Source organism: Anser brachyrhynchus (genome assembly GCF_964034855.1).
Source record: "Anser brachyrhynchus genome assembly, chromosome: 1".
NCBI classification, from domain to species: domain Eukaryota; kingdom Metazoa; phylum Chordata; class Aves; order Anseriformes; family Anatidae; genus Anser; species Anser brachyrhynchus.
This window is the reverse complement of record NC_137694.1, coordinates 141045517-141070424: the sequence shown is the minus strand read 5'-3', so window position 1 is coordinate 141070424 and position 24908 is coordinate 141045517. Positions and strand designations below refer to the sequence as shown.

General features: G+C 37.7%; 1 protein-coding gene across 2 annotated transcripts in view; it reads left to right on the top strand.

The window, feature by feature from the left end:
• GABRG3 (gamma-aminobutyric acid type A receptor subunit gamma3) overlaps positions 1–24680 on the top strand; it is a 335334-nt gene extending 310654 nt beyond the window's left edge. Inside the window, exons 7-10 of one of the 2 annotated variants that reach the window (XM_080593186.1) lie at positions 7656–7718; positions 15956–16152; positions 17682–17711; positions 22917–24680. In XM_080593186.1, coding sequence (XP_080449312.1) covers positions 7656–7718; positions 15956–16152; positions 17682–17711; positions 22917–23195 — 569 coding nt within the window. In that variant the 3' untranslated portion in view covers positions 23196–24680. Of the gene's footprint in view, positions 1–7565; positions 7719–15955; positions 16153–17681; positions 17712–22916 lie in introns of both variants that reach the window. The other variant, XM_080593185.1, reaches the window with a different exon arrangement.
• Positions 24681–24908: the final 228 nt, after the last annotated feature.

Here is a 24908-nt window from a genome sequence, read left to right as displayed (position 1 = left end):
AGCTTTTCTTCTGTTAAGTGAGGAATCAAGCTGGACTTTTAGCCATGGATCGAATTCTTGCTTGTGGTGTAATATATTTTTATTGTCATTATATGGCTCGATGAAATTGCATTTTTTGAGGATTTTCCATTATTAGTACCTTACAATAGTCAAATTAAAAATCCATCATCTTCATTAGTACCCTATTTGAAAGAATATACAAAATGATACTTTATGTTATAAACCAAAAATGTCATTATGCCTAAAGATAATAGGCCTGAACAGTCTGAAAGCAATTCTGACGCTTGTAATACTCTTGTAACACCATGTAGAGAAATAATATACTATAACTTCACATAGACTTCTTTGGAGGAGCGTATTATGTGCAGTAGCAGGACTGGGAAGAATGAACAGTAGGATATGGCAGAGCAGGCTATATAAGTATAAAAGCATGTAAGTATATAAGTACAAAAATAAGCAAAACATTCTTAATCATGCAAACAAACACTATCATCATTCATAATTTTTGTTGCAAAGCTTGTATTTTGAGAGTTAATTTTGGAGGTCAGTTATATTAATGTCTGTTGATCTATGTCCTCAGTACCTTCAAAGAATTCAGTAAACTTAACAGATTTGGGCTACAGCTACATACAATGTAATGATAACACTGGAATCAAAAATAACTGCTTTTGAAAGTGCTGGTACAGCACTGAATTGGTTAGGGCACAAGAAATAAAAGGGTCTTTTAATTATTCAATTTCAGTTCTTCATTAAAAGTTCAATTATACAACCTATATATGCAAATAATTCTGAAAAGCATATCAGTAGAAAGAAATCAGAGCTTTAGACAACTTCATTGTTTTTCCAGATTTAATGATATATGCCAGAATCAGAGAATGAAAAAACTGTAATTGTTGGAAATATAGTCAATACCTTTTAAAAGCAGGCAATAGTTCATTTAACAAAACTGTTGTTTTACATAAATCTTTTGAGAATGCTACTTGCATCAAAGAAAATGAAACTTCACTGTGTAAGGAAGAACAAATAGCATAAATGCAAATTTTGATAGTGATATAAAGGAATTCATAGCTTTAAATAAAAATATGATCCTCGATATTTTATTCTTCATGTCATTACACACACCAAACCAAACCAAACCAAACCAAACCAAACCAAACTTTAAAGTTTTTCTGTTCTGATAATTTAGGACAAAGTCTTGGTCTTTCCTGAGTTACAAAAAAAATGTTCCCTTCAGACAACTTGGGGTCTTTGCTTTTCACTCTCCAGAGTAATCTGACTATATTTGATTTTTATTACACACACTTACAAGTATGTATTTGCATATAACTAAGAATGATGTCTACCAGCAGAAGCAATGCTGTTGCTGTTAGGTTTCTTTTTTTTTTTTTTTTTTTTCTTTTTGCTGTATACTGGCGTAGTAGTTTGTCTATGATAACGTAAGTAATTGGCACTCATGGCGTGTGCATGTATTTCTGGAAAATCTGTATTTCAGGTGTAAGCGCCAAAAGCCAGCTCTGGGTTACACTGTGTTTATGCTTGTGCATGTGCACAGGCACATACACATACACACACTGGTGAGGACAAAGGCAATTATAAATTCACAAACTGAGAGCTTTGGGACACAGAAGGTTGGGTTTTTTGTTTGTTTGTTTGTTTTCCTTTTCCTTCTCTGAATTAGGCAGGGTTGCAGGGTTGCATTTTGTATCACAGTCTCTATTTTTGACTGATTTTGTGCTGAAATGTTCTTTCCAGATTGTGCAAATCTGGAACCCAAAACCAGCTCTTGAACTTGAAACTTTCATGTTCCCTGTTGATACCAGCACTACCGCAAGTATGAGTCCCAAAAACTTCTGTACATACTGACTTAGATTAAAATTTGTTTTCCACTGGTTTTACTTGTCATCTGTCTTGCCAATGTATTCAACAACAGGAGCAATCCTTGCCTTAAGCTAACAGCTTTCAAATCATCCATATTACAGCTCTACCATGGCATCAGAGAAAAGAATTGTAAATGAAGGCCTTTGTCACTCAAGGACACCACTGTCTGCCTGATGGGCAGTGACCAAACTGGTAGAAAAATTTCAGCTTATTAAGAAATCACAGAAGCCTAGTTCAGGAAAGAAAAAGGGAAACTTCGATAAGTAAATTTAAAAAACAGACTGGGAGGAAGTGAAGAGTGAATGGCATTATTAAATAGGGTCTTCTCTTGGTTTCCAAATAAAAACAAAATGAAAAAAAAAAAAAAAAGTAGCACTGAAGATTAGAACATTAGATTGCTAGGTAAATTTGGTAATAAAGAAGATACCTCAATGCACTCTTGGTGTTTTTGCTGATAAAGAAATACTCATGACATACAGTGTGAGTCCTCCTTCTAATGATTATGGGTTTTTTTTTTCCTTTTTTTTTTTCCCCTCTGCAATTAAACTCTCACAACAAGTTGGATAAACTCTGCCACTCATTATTCTCCAGTCCTGATGATGGAGCATTATAGTGTAAGCTTCCACTTACATGCTGGAATTGTTCTATGTGTACATCATCATTTTATATTGCAGTCTTTGTAAAGTCATTCATCCTTTAGCTTTTTTTTCTAAAACAATTGGGATTGCAGTACATGTTAACCTCAGAGTATAATGGGAGAATTAATCTATGTATTATATAAAATGATTTACAGTATATCTTGTTGGGTTTGTGTAAGCTTTTCTTAAAATAATGTAACCAATTGCATTCTACTCAAATATTTCACCTTTAAGGCCACTGTTCTTGGTGAAATGTAAACAAACTCCCAGCAGTTCTGTCAACCACGCCCTTAGTCTTCAATAGCAAATAGAAACGGACTATAGCCTAACACTGTTCATCAAAATCCACAGTGGTTATTCCTTAAAAAAAATCATTATTGTTCCAAATGGTGTCCTACTTTCATACTAAAATGTTAAACTAATACAAGTCCTATGGGTCACAGACAACAGTCCTTTTGGTTTCATGGGAAGCCTGGCTGCACTATTCCTGGTACTCCAGATTTGCTGCCTCCAGATGCATTTTTGTTCTCATTATAGAAAACTGGTCAGGCACTATTTTGCCTCAAGGTAATTTTCATTATTTCAGTGAATTGGTCTGATAGTACAGTTAAAAGTTAGTTTGCCTTCCTGGGAAATTCTTTCAGCTGTTAAAAAGTAGAATTCCTCTCTGAGCTTCAAAGTGAAGTTTCTTACTATTAGCTGTTTCAGTGGTTCATAGCCAGGCACTCTGTTATTACTTTTAAACCAAATACACTGATTTAATGATATGCAGTTTGGAAGGAGGCTTTCCCATCTTGTCTGCACTGCAGGGTTTTGTCACATAATGAGCCCCAACTCCTCTCCTAGCAGTCACAGTAATGGCAGGTGGTGCTCTGAAGGCTGGTGAAGGAGCAAGGAGGCTGAGTGCAGTGTTTGAAAGCTTTTTCTCTCCTTCAGGTTGCTTGTGCCTGCAGGACGTACAGAACAGATCACAAGTCAGGTCTCTTCAAAGAGAGAGTTTCTTTGTTCTGAAAATTAGTTCTCCATAAACCTTAAATACCCGTCAAATTATTTTGTGTGTATAGAGAAAGTCATATATATATAATATGGTTACTTTCCATTAAACTGAAGCAAAGTGCTTTTAGATATATAGAGGATAATGTAGGTTTCTAGAAGGAGTAGTTTAGACTTTAATAACAATAATGCATTTTGAAGCAGTGCATCAAACAGACAGCCATTTCACAGACAAGCCTGCTCTTCTGTATGTGAAGAGACAATCCAGGTGTCTCAAAAGAAGCTGACTTTTCTGAGGATAGAAAAACTGAAGTGGTCACTTAGTTGCAAATCATAATTTACCATAGCTATTAAAAATGCATCTAGTACATGTTGTACAGAAAAGTGCTTGGCTTTGACAGCAATCCCAACATTTGTGCTTTCAGTTGCCATTTCAGCAGTGATTTTCTCCTCCTCCTCCTATGCATTTCCATCAATATTCATATTCTCCAAGCTGTGTCCTCTCCAAGTACTGTGAGAGTACTGTAGGAGAACCAGCGAATTCTAATCTTAAAGTTTTACCTCCCTGTTGTGCCAGTAATTCCACTGAACCAAACTGTTCTCCCGATGTCTTTGTATATTGTCTGTCAGCGTGTAAGGTAAAGTATGGCACAGAGAGTACAATATAAGTCGGTTATGTACAGCTGCTGCCTTTGTGACTGGGTCTCTCTTCTTCATATGAGAATTTTTGTGTGAATTTCAGACAGGAAAAGAGGTTAGTGGATAAATGAATGCAGACAGTCATCCTAGGATTTCATCTTCACTGGGTGCTTATTAGACAGCTATGGGACTTTGGTGGGTATTTGGGAATTTGCAGTTCTTTGTAAAATTCAGTCCAGTCATGGTTTCTGCAAATAAAGGATATTGTGGTCGGTTTTTTATTTGAGAGAAAAAGATGATGAAAAGTTCTGTTGTAATAAAAAGCAGTGGAAGGAATGGAGGACTGAGATGAATGGAGAACAAGCAGAGAAAGAGTTGTGCATGGCTTCCAGGAAGAGGGCATCAAGTTGAACCATGAAACAAGGGAGGAAAGTAAATAATATATCCTTTAAAAAGTTAAGAAGTTTATTATATGTAGATAATTAACTTTAGCACCCTAACAGAAGTAGAACAATTTTCTGAAGAAACTTTCACCATGGAATCAGGGGGTGTGATTGACTCCTTGGATCATCTACAGTGATCTAGGTATCTACCATCTAGAGTGATCTAAGTATCTACAGTGTCTTTGTCCACATTTGATACTATCATTCACCCTTTTTAATCTCTGGCAACAAATGTAAATATTTCGGGCACATTCACCTCCTTCTAAAGTTACCTCCTTCTGAAGTAAACCTCTAAAACAGATTAGACAAAACACATACTAGAAGTACCAATTTCTCTTCATTGGGTAAACAAAGGAGGCCACAATGTGCAGGTCATCTGTAGAATCCGCCTTTTAGATGTCTAAAGACAGGTGAAGTGAATCATACCTGAAATACAGTGAATAAGTTCCTGGCTAAATGTGAATGCTCTCTGTCGTTTAATCTATGCCTCAGTGTTCCTGTCTGCAAAATATTTGAAATGCTTGTTAATTTTCTACCGCTCTCAGTTTGTCAGGTTTATCTCTGTTGAAGATCTTGGAAGCAGAATCTATCTTACTAGAGAGTATCTTGCCATCCATATCTAGCTTCACTCTTATTTGCTCTGCTTTATATCACTGTAATGCAAGTCAGAGGATTAGAGACCTGTGTGTGTAGTGGAATTGAGTATATCATACATTGTGGTACATGATGAGAAGACAGCAGCTTGCTTTGGTTTCTATTATTCTCAATCAGCTTATCAGTAGATGTGCAGTTCTAGATACAATAACTAAGAGAAAATGTAAGGACCTGGTACATTTCCTATAGTTTCTTATTTCCTTTTTAGCTCATCCATCTACCTCAACAGACAGCATCTGAAACATTATCTTAACCTTTTTTCATGGTAGTTGGGTTTGTTCCTGTCAGTAGAAGCACTGGTTTACACAGCCCCTGAATTTGTACTCCTATTTCTGCCAAATGACCTCAGTTGTTATAGATTAAATCTTTCTTCAGCACAGTAAACGAGATTAGGAAACTGACGTAATTTAAAAATAAACCGGAAGAACCAATGATTACTTACCCACTTCAATTCCTTGGTGCCGTTCCTTGCACAGAGAAAAGTACTGTGAATCAGTGGAATGAAAGTAACCCCCTGCCTGTGAACACCCCACAAGACTCTCTATGCCATGACGTACTTCAATGCTTCTTACTTGTAACAGCACTGGGCTCTTTCATTAAAGTTCTGCCCTTACATGCCAAACACCTGAGTCCTTTGGAATGATGTCCAACTTCTCAGGGTCATAAGGTTTGTACTTGCACAGTACTCATGAAAATGCACAGGCTAATCTAACAGAGGCATGATAGAAGCACCTACAGGCTTATCAAATCTCTTCCAAATATATCTATCTCAGAATGATGTACTTACACACAGAACATTTTCTACTGACACATTGTTCTAAGTTTCTGTCCCCAGATGCCATCCTCATATATATTTATTTACCTTTGACTTTGCCATTTATGGTAGTTCACTCATATTATATTGGCCTTTGGTGTGTCTTTGGGTGGAAGTTATTTTTACTGAATTAATTTATTTTCTATGTCATATTTAGCTATAGTCAAATACCAACTGTATTTAATACTTTTGTTCATATTCTTTCTGATACTAGAAAAATATGCTTTAATTAGTCTTAAATCTATATTAACTCATTCTGCCTCTACTTGGAAGAGTCACGTATACATTTCTTTGGGGATTAATCTCTCCATGTTACCAATTTCTTCGGTCTTCTGGAGTTTTACAGCAACAGGACAGATTTACCTACCTATAGGAAATCATCTCTTCTGCAAATATCTTATTCTACAAAGTCAAGGCTTGTAACAAGAAGCAATATAATTTATTAGTCAAGTGATGTAATCAGATAAAAAAAAAATCTCAGATGTATAAACTCTTATTCACATCTAAAATGGAATCAACAAACATACTTCAAGCAAAGTACAGATATTGGTCTCAGTTCAATTTCATTATTGTTAATCGCTGTGACTGTCTGAGAGAAAAGGATTGTTAACAGCTGTGAAGCTGCGGGAGTTACTGCTAAGGATAGAGGTGATAAGGTCGGTAACCTCTACTGGGTAGAAAGAGAGGGACAGATTATTATCCCCTGTGGAGTCATAAAGGTTAGCAGAAGAGATACTGTGAGGAAAATCACATAATGTGAGATAAACCAGCCTTCTTACTGAGCTCTTGATATTATGATTTTTAGTATCCAGCAGAATAATAAACATTATATCCAGGCTCATGTTCTGAAAGTTAACAGATACTACGAGTGACCACTACTGCTTTGAGACGGAGGAATGCTGACAAAAACAGACTTGATTTGTAGTGATGAGACCTTTAAAAGCATACAGTCTGACCTCCTTCACCAGCGTTGAAGCTCTATTGTCTATAGCTAACTTCTTATGTAAAGGCATATTGATGTGCATGCTACACTTGGCATAAAGACCCCTACCACCTGACTCAAATCTCAGAAAAAGATAAAAGAAGTCACTCAAACCTGAAATGAGGGCAGAGAAGGCAAAGTTTGTTGAAAGAGGGATTTTGTGTGCTTAGTTACAGAATCTGGTGAGTGATGGTAGATTCAAGTTTGTGGCCATGTAGCCATCCAGAAACATCAACTCTGGAAAGCCAAGATGCCTTTCAAAAACTTTCTCATCCAGAATGATTCCTGAGAGCCTCTGTCTGTCCAAATATGTCAACATTTCCACAGAGACCTAAAAATCAAGGAAATTAGAATGAAAAGGCTTATTTAAATTCTATTTCATACAAGTATTACAACACAGATGCTGTCAAAACACTAAGAAATATCTCATATGCAGCATTTTATGAGGCTTAAAAGAGCAGCTCAATGAACAACTGTCTTTATCTCACCACAATGTCAATTTATTTTCTGTGCTGTTACTGCAGGTGATTATGTAGTCATGACTATATACTTCGACTTAAGTAGAAGAATGGGATACTTCACTATTCAAACGTACATTCCCTGTATATTAACAGTTGTTCTTTCCTGGGTATCCTTTTGGATTAAAAAAGATGCCACACCAGCAAGAACAGCATTAGGTAAGTTGTTAATAGTTCCTTTCTCTGCTCTTTTCATGTAGTTCCTCCACTATCATTTGAAAATGTCAGCTTCCTTTCAAAGACACAGCAAGATATATGCTCTGGATTAATGCTACCATGTCTTGCAGACCTGGATATATTTATCATTGAAGCATTTGGTTTTCTGCCTTTAAGAGGGTAATTTAAAGTAAACTACCCCGGCCCTTTGAAATGACACTGCCACCTATTTTGCATAATATTCTAGAATTAATGGCTGTCTCTTTCTTCTCACTATGGTATTTTGGTGACATTTTTCAAGAATTAATTAATTGCACTGCTGGCTTCCTTCTCTTCTGAAATGCTTCCCCACAGGATATACTGTCCTATGTATCCTGAAAACTGTAGGATATAATAACATTAACTCATTCAAGGTGTTTTAAGCTTGTCCACTTGAAGTTAAGCTCCACACTAGGTGTATAGAGATTTTTCACAGGTTGTAGAGGAAAAAGTTGCTGGAAGGAAAAAGTGCTGTAGAGAAGAAGTGCTGGAAAATGTTTTTCAGCAGCTTATTTATGTCAGGACTGTTGTGTGCATTTTGGCATTGTGCTTTAGGATACACTTAGAAACTTTGACCATTTACTCTTATGTCTATACAAAAACCTGCAAGTTTTGCAAGTATCAATGGCATAGGGCTGTATAACAGCCAAATACAGATGTAAATCAGAATTGAAGGGAAAAAAAAAAAAAACATTTTACTCCTGAGCTGCAAATAACTAATTTTTTCAGAAGTCTAGGAAAAAGGGGAGGTTGTATCAAGGTTTACATGTCTGTTTTCAAGAGAAAAGGTTAGCATTCCCAGCTATTTATTGCTTATTCCTGCTGGAGTGTCTCACCATCTCCATTTAACCAGCTAGACCCTCTGTATCATTTAAATACAAACCAACAAGTTATTAAAAACCCACCTGCCCAATTTTTTGCACAGAAATGGATAGGAAACATTTGTAAGAGAACCTGAGTCCCCAGGTTTGAGAGGGTGATACTGCTGCAAGGAATTACTGAAGGACAAAGGTTGCAGATGAGCTGAGCCTTCTCAAAGGTCACAAGAAGGCAGCAGGCATGGTGTCCTCAAGGGGTGCTGTGTGGTCACAGGTCTTCATTCAACCACAGGATAGAAAAGGCCATTTGTATGAACCTTTTGTCTCCCCTAAATAGGTGATCAAGGGCCAACAGTATTTTTAATCCTTTTCCACCCAAATAACTAAGCCTTTACTAGAAATGTTTGTTACTTCTCATGTGAACCCATTTCCGTTAGCTCCCTTGCAAATGCCAAAGCAGAGGCACAGTACTCGATCTCAAGAAGAAGACAACTTATTCAACTGTGCAGCTTATACACAGTTCTTCAAAAGGACTTGTCCTGTTCCTGTCTGTCCCTCTCCTGCACTAATAAATCTGAGCAGCCACCAATTTTAAGAGTTCTATAGTTTCCAACAGAAAACCCCTAAAGACTCTGAAGTGGGAAAAAAAAAAAAAAGAAAGAAAAGAAAAAAAAAAGTTTTAAGATTTTGAAGCCCATTCACTTTGAAAGAGATTTTAGCTGCTAAGTCCCTTGAACTCTCACAGAAGTCTGATTCTGCTTTCTAAGTCCTTGACTTATGCAAAAAAAGCATATGGCCATCTATTCAGGGTGTGCTAAGGCATAGGATAAAAATCTTCTTCCTCCTAAAACTTCTGTGTTTCAATAGCTTAACTTTCCACTGGATGACAGAAGAAATACCATATCCTTACCATATCCTCTAAGTGTAAATTCCTTAATAGCCTCAACTTTATTTAAGCAATGAAGCTGTATGCCAGCCATTCCTGCTATCAGTCCTTTCTAGGTGGAGGTTATCTCAGCTTTAAATCTTAGCAAGTGACAAAGGGCATCTTTCAAGCCAAGAGCAGCTCAGTGACATGGAGCTATACAGCAGAATCAATAGGAAGAAAAGTCTCAGAAAACCTATATTAAGACAACTTCAAACAGGCATCACTGGTTCATATTTTACAGATAATTCTGTGCTAAAACCCATTTTTCATGAGGTCAGCACAAGACCATAATCTCCAGGATTTGCTCCAGAAGTTAGTAAAACTAACATAACACTTCTGACCATTAAAAGCCATGTGGCATCACTAGGGTCCAGTTTGCTGAGGTAATTTTCTGAGAAAGGAATGTTCAGTCTTCATTTCCCTTCTGTGAATGCCAAAGTGCCTTTATGTTGTGGCTCTGGTAACATGATGGACCCTAAGACTAAGAGTTATTCTGTGACTTCCTCCACCTCCAGGGATGTGTGAAGATGGCCCAAAGGTGAGGATGGAGCAGCTGTGTGATTGTCTGTTCCTGGCTGCATAGACTTGCCTCTGGTGACCACAAATTGAGCAATAGACCTTTAGCATAATTCCTTGCTGAATAACTTTCTTCTTAAATTGGATGGCTCGTTGGAGATAAGGAAAGATTGGCCACACTCTGTCTTTTTTAACTAGGAGTGGAAAGCCCTATGTGTGTGCAGAGTCACGCAGCACCAATTTGGGTTATCGTTCATAATGCTTAATTTATTTAAGAGAAAAGAAAAAAGGGAGGAAAGGTATCTAACAGATTGCATTACTAATTTTCTGGAAGAAGCATTCATATCTTGTCCCTGAGGGAAGTTCCCTACACCGTATAGCTCATTTTTTCAATTAATTAGAATCAGAAGTAGGTTAGAGCTCTGGTCACAACAGTGTTACTCTCCCTGCCTCACCCCCATAACCAGCAGGAATTTCAGAGGAAAAATGTATTCCTATATTGAGGTCATGAATTGAGATGTTCCAAGGCTGTATTCAATGGCAATAGTGACTAATTCCTAAAACTCTCTTAGAGAATTTAATTACTGGGCTAAAATATAACTTTTTTTTTTTATAAATAAAGTCAAATGACTACAAAATGTATGTATGTGGGTCACCTCTTTCTGTGCACAGAGTCCTGTTGCTCCTAAATTGCAAATGGCCTCTTGACTCTTGGGATGCAGTAAGTAGATGTTCCCAGTTTACTGTACGTCTGCTTGTATAACAGCCTATAAATCTGTCTGAGCAACAACACACACTTGCACATTTGGAGAATGGCGCATGGTGAAATTGTGAGTAATACAGCCAAAGGCAAACCACTGAAATTGTCCCGCTAATTAGTTGAAATGAATTGTAGACTCAGTGCACCAAAAATGCCCCAAGTATAACTGCATTAATGTAAAGGACTAGCATCAGGGAAACATTTCACTCTCTGAAATTAATGAGTAATTTCCTAAGCTATTGGCAACTACACAGGGTTACATGAAGGACGGGCTTCACCCCTTTCTGAGTAACTTTAAGTAATAAGCTATTTCTATGCTGGAAAAACTAAATGCAATCAGGGGTATTTGACTGAGGGGAAAAATGGGACCATAATAATCCTTTCAGCAGCACTGTCCAGAGGCAGCAAAGTGCTCTTTGAGGGGCTGAGGCCCAGAGCGACAATGTGACTCACTCCAGGCCACCTGAAGAGTCAGTGGGAAAATGGAAATAGAATTTGAGTGTTGGATGAGAACTGTGTTTTGTGATCCCTGCTTATATTACTCTCCATTCAAAGGGAGAAAAAAAAAAAAGGCTCTCTGCTGTTTCTGCCCATCTCTAGTAATCAAAATGATCTTCTCTCAGTGTTCACAGTCAAGAACAGACAGCAAGCGTCTGAAGAAAAGTTATGATCTGGAAAATATGAGGTTGTTTTTCTCAAGGATGAAGGGAATTAAGTTAAACTGAAGCTTTCATCTGAGCTTTCCCCTTGCTTTTTTAAAATGGGTATAACATATAATATGACTGGGCAGTTGCTATACAGCAACTTCAAACTGTAGGTTAAAAAAATGCAGTGGATATCAAGGCCAGCAACGTGTTGATGTAAAGGAAGATACAGATGATGTCTGGCAAAAAATGAGCATTGCTCTCCTTGCCATTCCATCTTAAGCTCATTCACAAGGGGAAAAAACAGGTGCCAGACCAGAAATGTTGAAGAGATGAAATTTATAAACAAGTAAGTAAAGGTAGTACACCTTTTCCCACAAGAAAATAAGAAAATTTGAGCCTCCCTAACCAAAGTTTCTAACACTGATGGTCCTGCTACCTCACTTGGCATACTGCTGTACAGTAAGCAGCTTTCAGCCAGTAATAATCTTAAATAACTGTTTAGACCAATGATCTAAAGGTTAAAGTGTTCTCATGCATTATGTATCCGTACATCATTGATCTACCAGACAATACCTTTTGATTTATCAAATAGCATCTTTGGTATGGAATTTGCCCAGAGAATATAAATGCCACAAATGGTATTCACAAACATGTGCTGCCACTCACACCTGTCTACCTGAAAATTTTGAAGCCAGGTCACTTCAAATCTGCCCATGGCTTAAATATAGAATTCCGTTGACAAAGACAGTTTCACAGGACTGCAAATTTCGATAACAGATGCAAAGCTCACTTTACAGCCCTTCTGTCCCCAAACTGAGAGACCTAACAGTTTCATCTGCCAAGATTTATTGTATATGAAACCAGTCAACAAACTGAATTTTCTTAGTATGATTAGATAAGGGTAAGGAATCTAGATATTCTGTTTGGAAATGATAGCTGTTGCCTATGTGCATATCTGTATATTCTGACATAAATAGGAATACAAAACTATATCATCTTGTGCACCTCTTTCTCTTTGCTCTCTGTATATGTCCCCATAAGACTCAGTTTCATATTTCAAAACTTGTGTCAAAGTGTCAGATTTAAAATTGATAGAGAGAATTTAATTATTTCAAAAACTCTTTGCTTATGATCTGAGTTGGAATCCAAGTCCAAGCCTCAGTTTAAATGAAGAATAATTGTTTTATGTTGGATTTCATACAATGAAAAATATTTTATAAAAAATAATAGAAGTAAAGATCTGTTTCTTTTACCTTTAGATGTTTCCATCTATGTGCTTAGCACTCTTGCCTCATGTCCTTGCCGTAATTTGAAATGTGGCACATAATCCAGAAACTGTGATAGTGTGTGATAATGTCAAGCTTTCCTTTCCCCAAGGTTTTGTATTCTGATAGCAAAATGTGATTTCTTGTCAAAGTGATGGACACTATTAGTTTCATTAGGAAAAAAAGAGAAATCTTATACCATTGCTGCATCTTTAAATTTAGTGGAACTTATTTTGTTTCAATCAGTTAAAATTGGTCTGTAGTCACTCAAAACTCCAAGATCCTGTAGCAATGAGGTATAGACAAGACTATTTGCTGGGTTGTTTTTTCTTAGTTCTCAGCTAGAGCTTCAAGATTTTCAGTCTCGGGCATAATTCTGTCAGGATATCACATTTAGGCTTAAGAAACAGACATAGGCTGAGTTGAGGACTTTCATACTTAAGTACAAAGGCCAATGGGAATTTTTCTTTCGCTTCTCCACCTTCCAGTCCATAGTCAGTGTGGCAGCTGGTCATCATTGCAGATACCTACAAAATACTTCATCATAAATAATACATAGTTACACTCCAATTTCACTAAAATTAGAGAAAAAGTAGTGCATTGTTAATAACTGCATTCCACGGGAAAAAATTTAGACTTTTGCAAAGGGCCCTTCCAAGCATTTCAAGCATTTTTCCTTTTTTTTTTTTTTTTTTCTTTTAATAAAAAAAGTGTCCTAAAGTAATCTGAGATAATATCATTGGATGAAAGTGAAATGAAAACTTGCCCTTGAGTCCAGGTAAAAAGGACCATATTTATTGTGTTGGAAGACAAAGACTATAGGTTTTGAGAATTTTTTTGAAGGCAATAAAATACCTGAGTGCTGGTGAATGTAAATGCGGCTCTATAAAAGACAGATTTATGTTAGAAACCCAAATGGGGGTTAGAAAGTATTAAAGAACTTTATTTCACACTGTAGTTTGTCATAGCCTGGATGCAGTACTTCTGAGGTTAGTGCCTCCCAAGGCCTGTAGCATGATCATACAAAAAGTCAAATTAACTTATAGCTAGTATGGGCCAAATCAAGGGTGGTGAGCCAATATCTTTTGCAGCTGGACATCTGTGCAGTTGACTACTGTGGTGAATGGTTACCCATGGACGGTGTCTCTGGAGCTTTTAGAAGCATCAGCTAGCTCCAGAGCTGTTGTCGAGGGGTATGGAGACCTGGAGACCTGTAGCTGGATCATGGCAGCCACGTATATTGGGAAGTGGCATAGCTGAGAGGAAACAAATATTTTCCTAATATCTTTTAGATGCAAAAGGTATTTACAAATTCTAAAAGCATGTCTATGCAGAAGTTCAGAAATGTAATTGCAGTTCATATGTAGACTAAAGTTAGCAGTAGCAGTAATTTAGCGAAAGCCACAAAACCTCAGAGAAAGTTGAAAAAAAATTCTGTAATATTGGGGCAACTCTTTTGTACTATTTGTGCTGTTACATTTATATTGACAGATGAACTGGCTAGCTTAAATTTTGCATGAAGTACAGTGGATGCTCTGGATTCCGGTGCAAGACAGCCCAAATATTGAGGTTACATGCACTGAATAAGGGAGTTTCCCACTTCCTACCAGCATTGTTTTGATCTTAGTTACTGGGTGGTGATTTTTTCAGCAACATTTTTTTCCCATTTCTATTTGCTATTTGTTGTAAGAGAAGGTCTAGGCTCAGGAACTATTCTGGCTCTTCCAGGAACTTTCTAATGATTTGAATGGGGAGGGTTATTCTTGTGAATTACTGTAGTTTCTATCAAATGCTACAAATCAAAGGTGGGCATTCTTTTGTGAAGAGAAAGTAGTCAAAAGTAGTCCATGGAACTTCTTTCTCTCCAGAGTGCCATTTGTGGGAAGTAATTTTACTATAAGGCATAATTTCAGTTATCCCCTGCCATTTCAAACACTGTGTACCATTGCAAAATACCACTTTAACTATAAAAAGCAAGATTACCTTACAGTTATGTTGTTTTTAGAGCAGGCTCTCTCTTGAGACTTATTTGAGTGAGAGCTTTATTTTTCTTTCCAAGTCATTCAGGAGGTTTATTTTTTTCTATCAGAAGGCTTGCAGTTCATAACAAATGATTAAAAGCATCAGTCCAAAGAGGGAGTGAAAAGACTTCTATTGCTGAGGAATGAACACAAATAATATGAATTACCCCAGCAGCCAAACAACTGACACCCCATAGACTTCATTCTAATACTGGTTTTATTGTTTCAGGATATTTCACTCTAAGTAATCCTGATTTTATTCATTATTACTAAATCAATCTAAGATGTGATGCTTTGTACAAATTGAAAAGGCTATTTCCATTAAGGTTACATCTGAATTTTGTCCGTTTTCCCTCAGTCAGAAGGAAAATAACAATGGAGCAATCCCAAGGAAGCAGCGGTGTAAAAAATATATTTTTCATAGTCAGAGCTTTGCAGCAAAAGTTTTTTTCCTTTTTCCTTTTTCCTTTTTCCTTTTTCCTTTTTCCTTTTTCCTTTCCTTTCCTTTCCTTTCCTTTCCTTTCCTTTCCTTTCCTTTCCTTTCCTTTCCTTTCCTTTCCTTTCCTTTCCTTTCCTTTCCTTTCCTTTCCTTTCCTTTCCTTTCCTTTCCTTTCCTTTCCTTTCCTTTCCTTTCCTTTCCTTTCCTTTCCTTTCCTTTCCTTTCCTTTCCTTTCCTTTCCTTTCCTTTCCTTTCCTTTCCTTTTTCCTTTCCTTTCCTTTCCTTTCCTTTCCTTTCCTTTCCTTTCCTTTCCTCTCCTAGTACAAGATTTCTCATTACAGCAGTATTGTTGTGATGAACTCCATGTTTCCTTCTTTGTTGTTGTCCTACTTTTGTTGTTGTTGCCATTGTTGCTTCTTTCTTTGCTTCTTTAATTGTTCTGGGTTCAATATCCTTTAAGCTTTACACTTTTCTTCAAAAATTTCTTCATTTTCTCCTCCTGAACCCCCAACTCCAACCTAACTGAGACCAGAAAAAGAAGAGATGAGGAAAACCACACTGAGAAGCATGGGAATCTCAGTTTTGCAAAGACAAATGTAAACAGCTGAGGAAATATTTGTTTAAAAAATACCAGTGGTTCTACTGATGTTATTTTTTTCATTGCTTTTATACTACCAGATGAAATTAATGAATTTCCTTTAATTAACTGGGTAGACTTTGGCACTCTTTTATGTGCTGGTTTCCAAAGGTTATTCTGTGGCTGCAGAAAGGATGTTGCATACAATTAAAATCAGATTTTCTCTGCAGGAATTACCACAGTATTGACCATGACAACTTTGAGTACCATTGCAAGAAAGTCATTACCCCGTGTCTCCTATGTCACCGCTATGGATTTGTTTGTGACTGTATGCTTTCTATTTGTCTTTGCTGCTCTGATGGAGTATGCAACCCTCAACTACTACTCCAGTTGCAGGAAACCAAACTGTACTAAGAAGAAAAAGTCGGTAAGATGGGAGTGCTTTAATTTATTTTTGAGCCTGTATCTGGCCCTGAGAGCAGAGAATCATTCAGTGACATCCTGTAATCCCATGACACTCCACTCGTCCAAGCTTTTCCCAGTTCATGGTATGATCTGCACTGAAAGCTGATGGAGAAAGTTTGCTCCTAACAGAAGCAATCTGCTGACCATGAAGCAGCAGCCCTGCCCATGTATCTTTTGTCCTCCCGTTATTGTGCTGTTAGTCAGAAAGGACTCCACTGAAAGAGAGTTCATAGCTTGTTATATAATTATATGTACATCAATGTATATTCAAATTCATGTTATCTTGTGGCTTAACAGGTCTAGAAATATTTGTGAACTTTACAAATAAGATTTCATTCTTCTTTTTTTTTGGGGGGGGGGAGGGGTCTGGGGGAGGGGGAGGGGTGGGAACCAGCATTTGTTTTTAACCCTATGCACAAATGTTTTCACATACAAAAATAGATGAGGTCACTTACAAAGGTTTTATATGTGGTTGCATTTTTGGACAAAAAGACTCTCCCAGGAGTAACAAACACACGAGTTTTTTATGTAGAATCAAAACAGCCATGTAGGAAGAATTGTCTGGTGCCCATCATAATTGACTAAGAGAGTGACAGGAGGCAGCATAATGAAGAAAAAAAACCTCAGTTTAAATGCCAGGAAGGGGAAGCAGGTTGTCCACTCAACATCACTGGAAAATCTGTGTTTGAGATTGGTAGTTGGAGAGATTGGATGCCATTTTGTGCAATGGAAGAAACAATCAGGAAAACAGGAATAGGAAGCATAACAGGAAAAATGTGAAGGAGGAAATTGAAGAGAGAGAAGGCTAAGTTCAAGGCATCATAGATCATGAGATAGAAATGGATTGAATGAAGAGCTACAGAAAGTGATTGAATGAAAAACTAATGCAGGAAAAGATGGAACGCATATGGAATTAGAGGAAGCCTAGAAACCCATAAACTTAGTCAATGAAAACTCCATTAAACCTCTAATAGCTTCTTCTAAAAATGCTTTGCACAAGAAAGACAAAAGAAGAGTGTTACCAAAAGAAATTTATGAGACAATCAAAATGAACTTGCTAATGATCAAACTAAAATTGCCATCCTATAGGAAGACTGAATGAAAAAGTCATTAGTATCTTTGTGAGTTGGATGTATTTCCAGACATGTGAAAGAAGCTGCGGGAAAACATGCAACATTGATGATATTTAAATTAACACAAGAACAAATCCTTACTTAGCTATTGTTTGCTAAATTAAAAAAAAAAAAAAAGTGTTGAGTAAAGACTTACAGACTTACAGTGGATGGAAACTAGGTGCACATTCTGCTGAGGTTTCATGCAGCTATAAAGTGTGCAGAATATTATGCTAAGTATATTGAATATTCAGTATGAATAGTTCTATGGAGAAAAGCATTTAAGGGTTTATTTTAAGAAACATTATTGAACATCAGATGGATATGAAGCAATAATTATGTTTTCTTCTGAATATTTCTTTTGTTATCTTTATTTAAGCTACCTGATGTCAGTTTTGGTCATGTGATGGTAAGTACACTATTTTATTCTGTGATAGCAATGGAGGCTGGAATGTATGGTTGACATTTATTTGCAATAATTTCTGAGAAAGCTGTAATGCTATGTTACTCTTTACCTTGACTTCACTATAAATATTGTTTTTCTTTTTTGTTAAAAGGTCAGTTTGATTTTGGCTTTGATAGAGGAACATAACTGCCTCTTTCTATCAGTACTTATCAAATGATTTGGGAGGGAGAAGAGTCAAGTGTAAACATTATGTGCTATTTCTACCTAGGAATGTCACGTGTCTGCTTTATGTAACACTACAGTTTCTCATTACATTATATTTAAAAGTAAATGTCCACAGAGTTTTAACTGAATTTCATAGAAAATAATTCATTTATGTGTATCTGTAAAATCTTTAGCAAATTTTCAGGTGGATTTTCAAACAATTTAGGAACCAAAGTTTAGCACAGAGTTGTGTTAGTACTGTATCTACAAATAGAATTAATTCTATTCCCCAAACTTCCAGGTAACTATTTGTTTAAGTACAGCTGTAATAAAATTTAAACTGAGCACAGAATTGTGTCTCTATTTTGTATGAAATCTGTAACCATGATACATATTACAATATACACAAAGTAGGCAGAGGGCCAATTAATCAGCTGGTTGGATGATCTGTTTTCCAGCAATCAGATACAAATAAGTACAACGACAGAACCAAACCATTGTATTCACATTTCTTGATTTGCATAATCTGAACTTTATGATTTACAACTGCTAGCTCCATGTTACTAGCTCACCTTCTATAAATATTGTTATAATAATGCTCTTTAAAAAAAAAAAAAGTTTTCTGAAGTATTATTCTATTCTATAAAGAGCTCATACAGCAATGAAAGTCTGCTTTTTGATAATGAATTGCTTACAGGAGGCACTGCATTTATACACTTCCTACTGTTGTCATTCTCTGGAAAGAATTTTCTGAAATGTTAAGTCAATAAAGAACATTGAATTCACTTGCTGCTTCCCATCAGCAGGCAAGTGTTCAGCCACTTCCAGGAAAGCAGGGCTCATCACATGTAATGTTTTTTAGAAGACAAATGCCATCACTCCAAAGATCACACACACACACATATAGCCGTCCTTCTTTACCCAAGTTTGTATTGCTTAGCATGATATCATATAGGATGGAATATCCCTTTGGTCAGCCTGGGTCACCTTTCCTGGTGTGCCCCCTCCCAGCTCCTGGTGCACCCCCATCCTCCACGCTGGCAGGGGTTTGACGAGAAGCTGAAAAGTCCTTGGCTCTGTGTAAGCACCGCTCTGCAACAACTGAAAACATTGGCATGTTATCACCACTATTTTCATCAAAAATCCAAAACACAATATTATGAGAGCACCTATGAAGAAAATTAACTCTATCCGAGCCAAAACCATGACACCTGGGCAGCCCATTCCAATGCTCAGTCACCCTTCTGTGAAGAAATTCTTCATGATACCAAATCTAAACCTCCCCTGGTGCAACTTAAGACTGTTTCCTCATGTCCTATCACGTGTCACCTGAGAAAAGAGACCAACACACTCTTAACTACAATGTCCTTTCAGGTAGTTGTTAAGACAGTGATCAGGTCTCCCCTCAGCCTCTTCTTTTCCAGACTAAACAAGCCCAGTTTCCTCAGCTGTTCCTCATATGTTTTATTTTCTAGTCCCTTCACCAGCTTCATTGCTCTTCTCTGAATGTGTTCTAGCACCTCAGTATCTTTCTGGTAGTGAGGGGCCCAAAACTGAACGTAGTACTCAAGGTGTAGTCTCACTAGTGCTGAGTACAGAGGGACAATCACTTAGAGTCATATAATGGTTTGGGTTGGAAGGGACCTTAAAGATCACCCAGTTCCAACCCCCTGACATGGGCAGGGACACCTCCCACCAGACTAGGTTGCCCAAAGCCCTGTCCAACCTGGCTTTGAACACTTCCAGGTATGGGGCATCCACAGCTTCTCTGGTCAACCTATGCCAGTGCCTCACTGTCCTCTGAGTAAAGATTTTCTTCCTAATATCTAACCTAATTCTACCCTCTCTTTGTTTAAAGCCATTACCCCTTGCCCTGTCACTCCACTCCCTGACAAAGAGTCCCTCCCCAGTTTTCCTATAGGCCCCCTTTAGGTCCTGGAAGGCTGCTATAAGGGATCCCTGGAGCCTGCTCTTCTCCAAGCTGAACAATGCCAATGCCCTCAGTCTGTGTCCCTCTTGTGCTCAGGGGCCCAGAGCTGAACACAGTACTCTGAACTTCCCTTGTCTTGCTGGCCATGCTATTTCTGATTCAGGCCAGGATGCCATTGGCCTTCTTGGCCATCTGGGCCCACTGCTTGCTGATGTTCATCTGGCTGTTGACCAACACCTGCAGGTCTTTTTCTGCCAGGCAACTTTCCAGCCGTTCTTCCCCAAGTCTATATCACTCCATGGGGTTGTTGTGACCCAGCACAATACCCAGCATTTAGCCTTGTTAAATGACTGGACACAATGGGCACAGCCCATCAATCCAGCCTATCCAGATCCCTCTGCAGAGCCTTCCTACCCTCAAGCAGATCAACATTCCCGCCCAGATTGGTGTCATCTGTGAAATTCCTAAGGGTGCACTCAATCTCCTTATCAAGATTATTGATAAAAATATTAAACATAACTCACACCAATACTGAGCCCTGGGGAATACCACTTGTGACTGGCTGCCAACCGGATTTAACTCCATTCACAATGACCCTTTGGGCCTGGCCATCCATACAGTTTTCTACCTAGTGAAAAGTACTTCCATCCAAGCCAGGAACAGCCAGTTTCACTAGCAGAATGCTTTGGGAAATAGTATCAAATGTTTGTCTCAAAGAAGGCTAACAGTATCCTGGACTGCATTAGGCAAAGCGCTGCCAATGGGTTGAAGGAGGTGATCCTTCCCCTCTACTCAGCCCTGGTGGGGCCATACCTGGAGCACTGTGTCCAGTTCTGGGCTCCCCAGTATAAGAGAGACATGAACTGGAGGGATTCAGGTGAAAATGAAAATGATTAAAAGGGACTGGAGCAGCCTATATGTGAGGAAAGGCTAAGATCTAGGCTTGTTCAGCCTGGAGAAGAGAAGGCTCAGGGGGATCTCACCAGTGTCTATAAATATTTATAGGAAATATACAAAGAGGATGGACCCAGGCTCTTTTCTGTGGTGCCCAGTGACAGGACCAGAGACAATGGGCACAAACCGGAACACTGGAGGTTCCCTCTGAACATCAGAAAGCACTTCTGTACTTCCTGCGGGTGACAGAACACTGACGTGGGTTGCCCATAGATATTGTGGGGTCTCCTCCTTGGAGATTTTTAAAAGCCTCCTTGAGATGGTCCTGGGCAGCCTGCTCTGGGTGGCCCTTCTAGAGTAGGGGGTTGGACCAGATGGCCTCCAGTGGTGCCTTACAAATTAAGCCATTCTGTGGTTCTGTGATTCTGTGACAAACAGATACCATTCACCTTCACCTGGTATCTAGTCAACTCTAGACCCTTCTTAACTAACAGAAATTAAAGCAACCAGATTAACCTAATTGTTTTATCAGGATATTTATCCTATGCCATGAGCAGAAACTTGGTAGAACAGAAGAATAACAAATTAGAAATATATATATTGATAGATGAGAATGTTTTCTTTGCAAAACCAGGGCATTTCTTTCTCTTCATTTTCCAAAATCATATGGGGAATCTACATTTGCCTTTATCCTTTTTCAAACAAAAATTGTAGCCAGGTATATAAAAAAAGTTAGTCCGTGAGTAGGAAATTTTCAAAAAGCATGCAGGAAATGGGCAATATATGATATAGTAGTACAGCACAATTCCATGTATACTTTAATGATAGCTATTTTTCTCTCCAGAGTGTTACAGGTATGTACAATAACCTGAGACCTTTTCCATGTGGCAGCCCATTGTAAAACTCTGATATCAGCCACCTGAAACTTTACAAATGAAGGAGAAGACCAGGAGGGTGTAATTTGTGTTATCTAATCTCAGAGATAGTCATTCACAATAAATAGATTCACAATAATCCGCTTCTAAACTGGAATCTGTTTGCAGTTCATTGCACAATGTACCTGGGAGATTTTAGTTATTTACTTACACTGAGATGAATTGTGTCCAAGAAGTAAATGGCTGGATAGCTTAGGGACCATGTTCAGACGTAGTTACCTACATCATAGACACCGACATCTGGGCAGGAGAGCTCCCACACCAAATTCTTAGCTCAGGGGCCAGACATATGTAATGAGATGGGTAATATTCTGGTATGCAAAATCAAACAGAAGAAGGAAAATTTCCCATGAGGCACCTTAACAGTGACCTGTTTCACATGCAGGGTGAAAGTTTTCATATATGTCTCCACACCTTCAACAGAAGGTATATTCTGTATAGCAAGCATAGAAGAAGGGGCCTGGACTTCCCTAGAGAGCTCCCTCCAGAGTGTAAGGAGGCATGATGCAGGAGCATGAGTAGCTTGTTGGTACATGTTCCTCCAGGCAATGGCAATGCTTAGTACAATGAGAAGGGGTAGGGCCCCTGAGAAAACACTTGGAGAAAACCGTGATGACGGCGCTGAGGTCTGCTTTGTCAGGGTGGTGCAGACAGGCAGCAAAGCAGATAGGAGCTTTCCTAGCTTTCCTAGTGATGACAGCAGAGGAGGTGACCTTGGTGAGGATGGGGTGACTGGCTTGATGAGAGATACTATCATGAGAAAGTACCTTTCATTAATAGGAAATGGTGTGACAGGAAAGGTGACAAAATGTAAATAGGGATTTCACTGAAGAAGGAGAGATCTGTAAGCACAAGTCAAACTCTGAGGAGGCATGATATCTAAGTGTCCTGTTTCTGAGCATGATTAGTGCAAAAACCACTAAGGGCATATGCCTAGGAGTGGCATTTAAAATCCTGTGTTGAAATCATAGTTATCTGTTGCTAACCATATCTGTTTTTACAAATCATGGTAAGGTTAAGAGAATGCAGCTTATTTAACTTGCCACTCCACAATATCTATATGGAAATTCATCTGAAAAGGCATCCTTCAAGGGAAAGAAAGTTGTTCCCTAAATCTAGAATTCCTATGGTATTGACATCTTACTCCTACCATCTTTCATGTCTCCTGTGTTTTTTCCCATGATTATCAATTGTGCATCATCCATAAAAGTTTATCAAACTGTTGATTTCTTTTTCTCTCCTCAGAATTATTCTGTACTTGATATGAGACCACCAACTACAGTCATCACATTGAACAATGCCATGTACTGGCAAGAATTTGAAGAGGCGTGTGTCTATGAATGTCTGGATGGGAAAGACTGCCAGAGCTTTTTCTGTTGTTATGAAGAATGTAAATCAGGCTCATGGAGGAGAGGACGGATTCACATAGACATCTTAGAACTGGATTCTTACTCTAGGGTCTTTTTTCCTACATCCTTCCTGCTGTTTAACCTGGTCTACTGGGTTGGATACCTCTATCTTTAAATGTTGCCTGTAGTGGTGAAGACTGTGGTGTTTTCACACTGCGGAGGGATGGTGGAAGTGCAGAAAAAGTGAAGGACATGGTCAGTTTCATCTCAAATTATAGAGGCCACATTAACCTTCACCATCACAGAGCCTGATGAAGAATTTTAATATGTAATTTCCTGAAAAAGAAAAACGTGGAAGAATTCTCTCCTTACTGCTATTCATTTTAAGGGAAAGATTCTTAACAAAATTCAGCTGAATTTGTAGTGTAAGCGATGTTTATAAATAATTATTGTATATTAGAATTCTTACTATTCTCCCTTGGCATAGAAGCTATACACAGTTCAGGCAAGGGTTAAGTATGTCATTTTTGTTCTTCATTCCCATACTTTCTTCAAAATGCTGCCATATCCCTGAGGCTCAGAGCAACATACACAGGCACTGGCAAATAAGCTAAAGCCAATAAAAAATAAAAATAAAGCCAAATAAGCTAAAGCCACCCATTTATATTTAAACTTGCTTGAGCCATATCCCATAGGTTCTGGGAAATATTTTCCTGGTGATCTCCTTGATATAGAGAAACCACCAAAAGACAGTAATAATGTCTTTGGTGAGATCAAAACAAGGAAGCTACTTACTGCAAAGGTCTGGGATTTATGGAATTAGCTACTTACCTACATGTATTGGTTTTAATTTGAGATGAAAAGGCAGAGTTCTAAGAACGCTAATATTTTGATATAAATAAGACTTGACTATCTCTGAGGCAACTGTAGGCATAACTTCTACTGTTTTTCAAGGTTTTAACTGTCTTTTTTTATGACTGGTTAAACACAGGATGGTCATTGATTTCTAAAGTACTCTACTTGAAGCAGGACAAGATTCCTGCTCGTTTGTGTCATTGTAGCAGATCACAGTTGATAGGCCATGAGTAAAAATCACTATATAATAGCACTAGGAATATGTGACTTTCTTCAGATTGCAATTTACTAAAAAGTGCTCTCATGCATTCCTATCTTTTTTCTTCCAAAGTTATTTTATAAAATTAAAAAATTAAAAAAAAAAAAAACCTTGAGTGCCAAAGGCCGTTTTAATTTCTTCCATAAAGTTAAATTTTGCAGTCCTTATTTATGTCATATATTCCTTGGATCTGACCTGAAGACTGAATACTTTTATGGGACTGTCACCCCTGGATCAAACAATGGAATAGCTGCCACATGTAGAGAAGGTTGTTTTGATCTTTCCTAAACTACCAACTACATTTTAGTATAGAGAGGTATTTTGTACTTTTCAAACTTTTGATCATTATATTCTTAAAAGGACCATTTTTTTCAAAAATTAGTTTTACAGTGTTAAACTAGATTACTTTTTTTACAGACTGTCTCAATAATTATTAAGGAACAAAACAAATTCAAGACTAGATAGCAATGGCTTTTCGCTACCCTTTGGATAACAAACTTACAAAAGATTAGACAGATTAAAAAAAAAAAAAAAAGAAAGAAAAAAGTGTGTTTCTTCCACACAGTATTTGGAAAATAAATAAATAAATAAATAAAAATAGTAGATTTGATTGAAGAGCAGTTCCTTGTCTCCTCAGAAGGAAAATCCTACAAACAAGAAAAAAACTATTGCAATGATAATTAGAAAAGAACAGAAACGCTGTCATGTTCTTTGAAACATCAGTCTGTCATTGCTGTTTCCCTGTGCTTCCAGCAAATTTTTGATTAAGAAAAA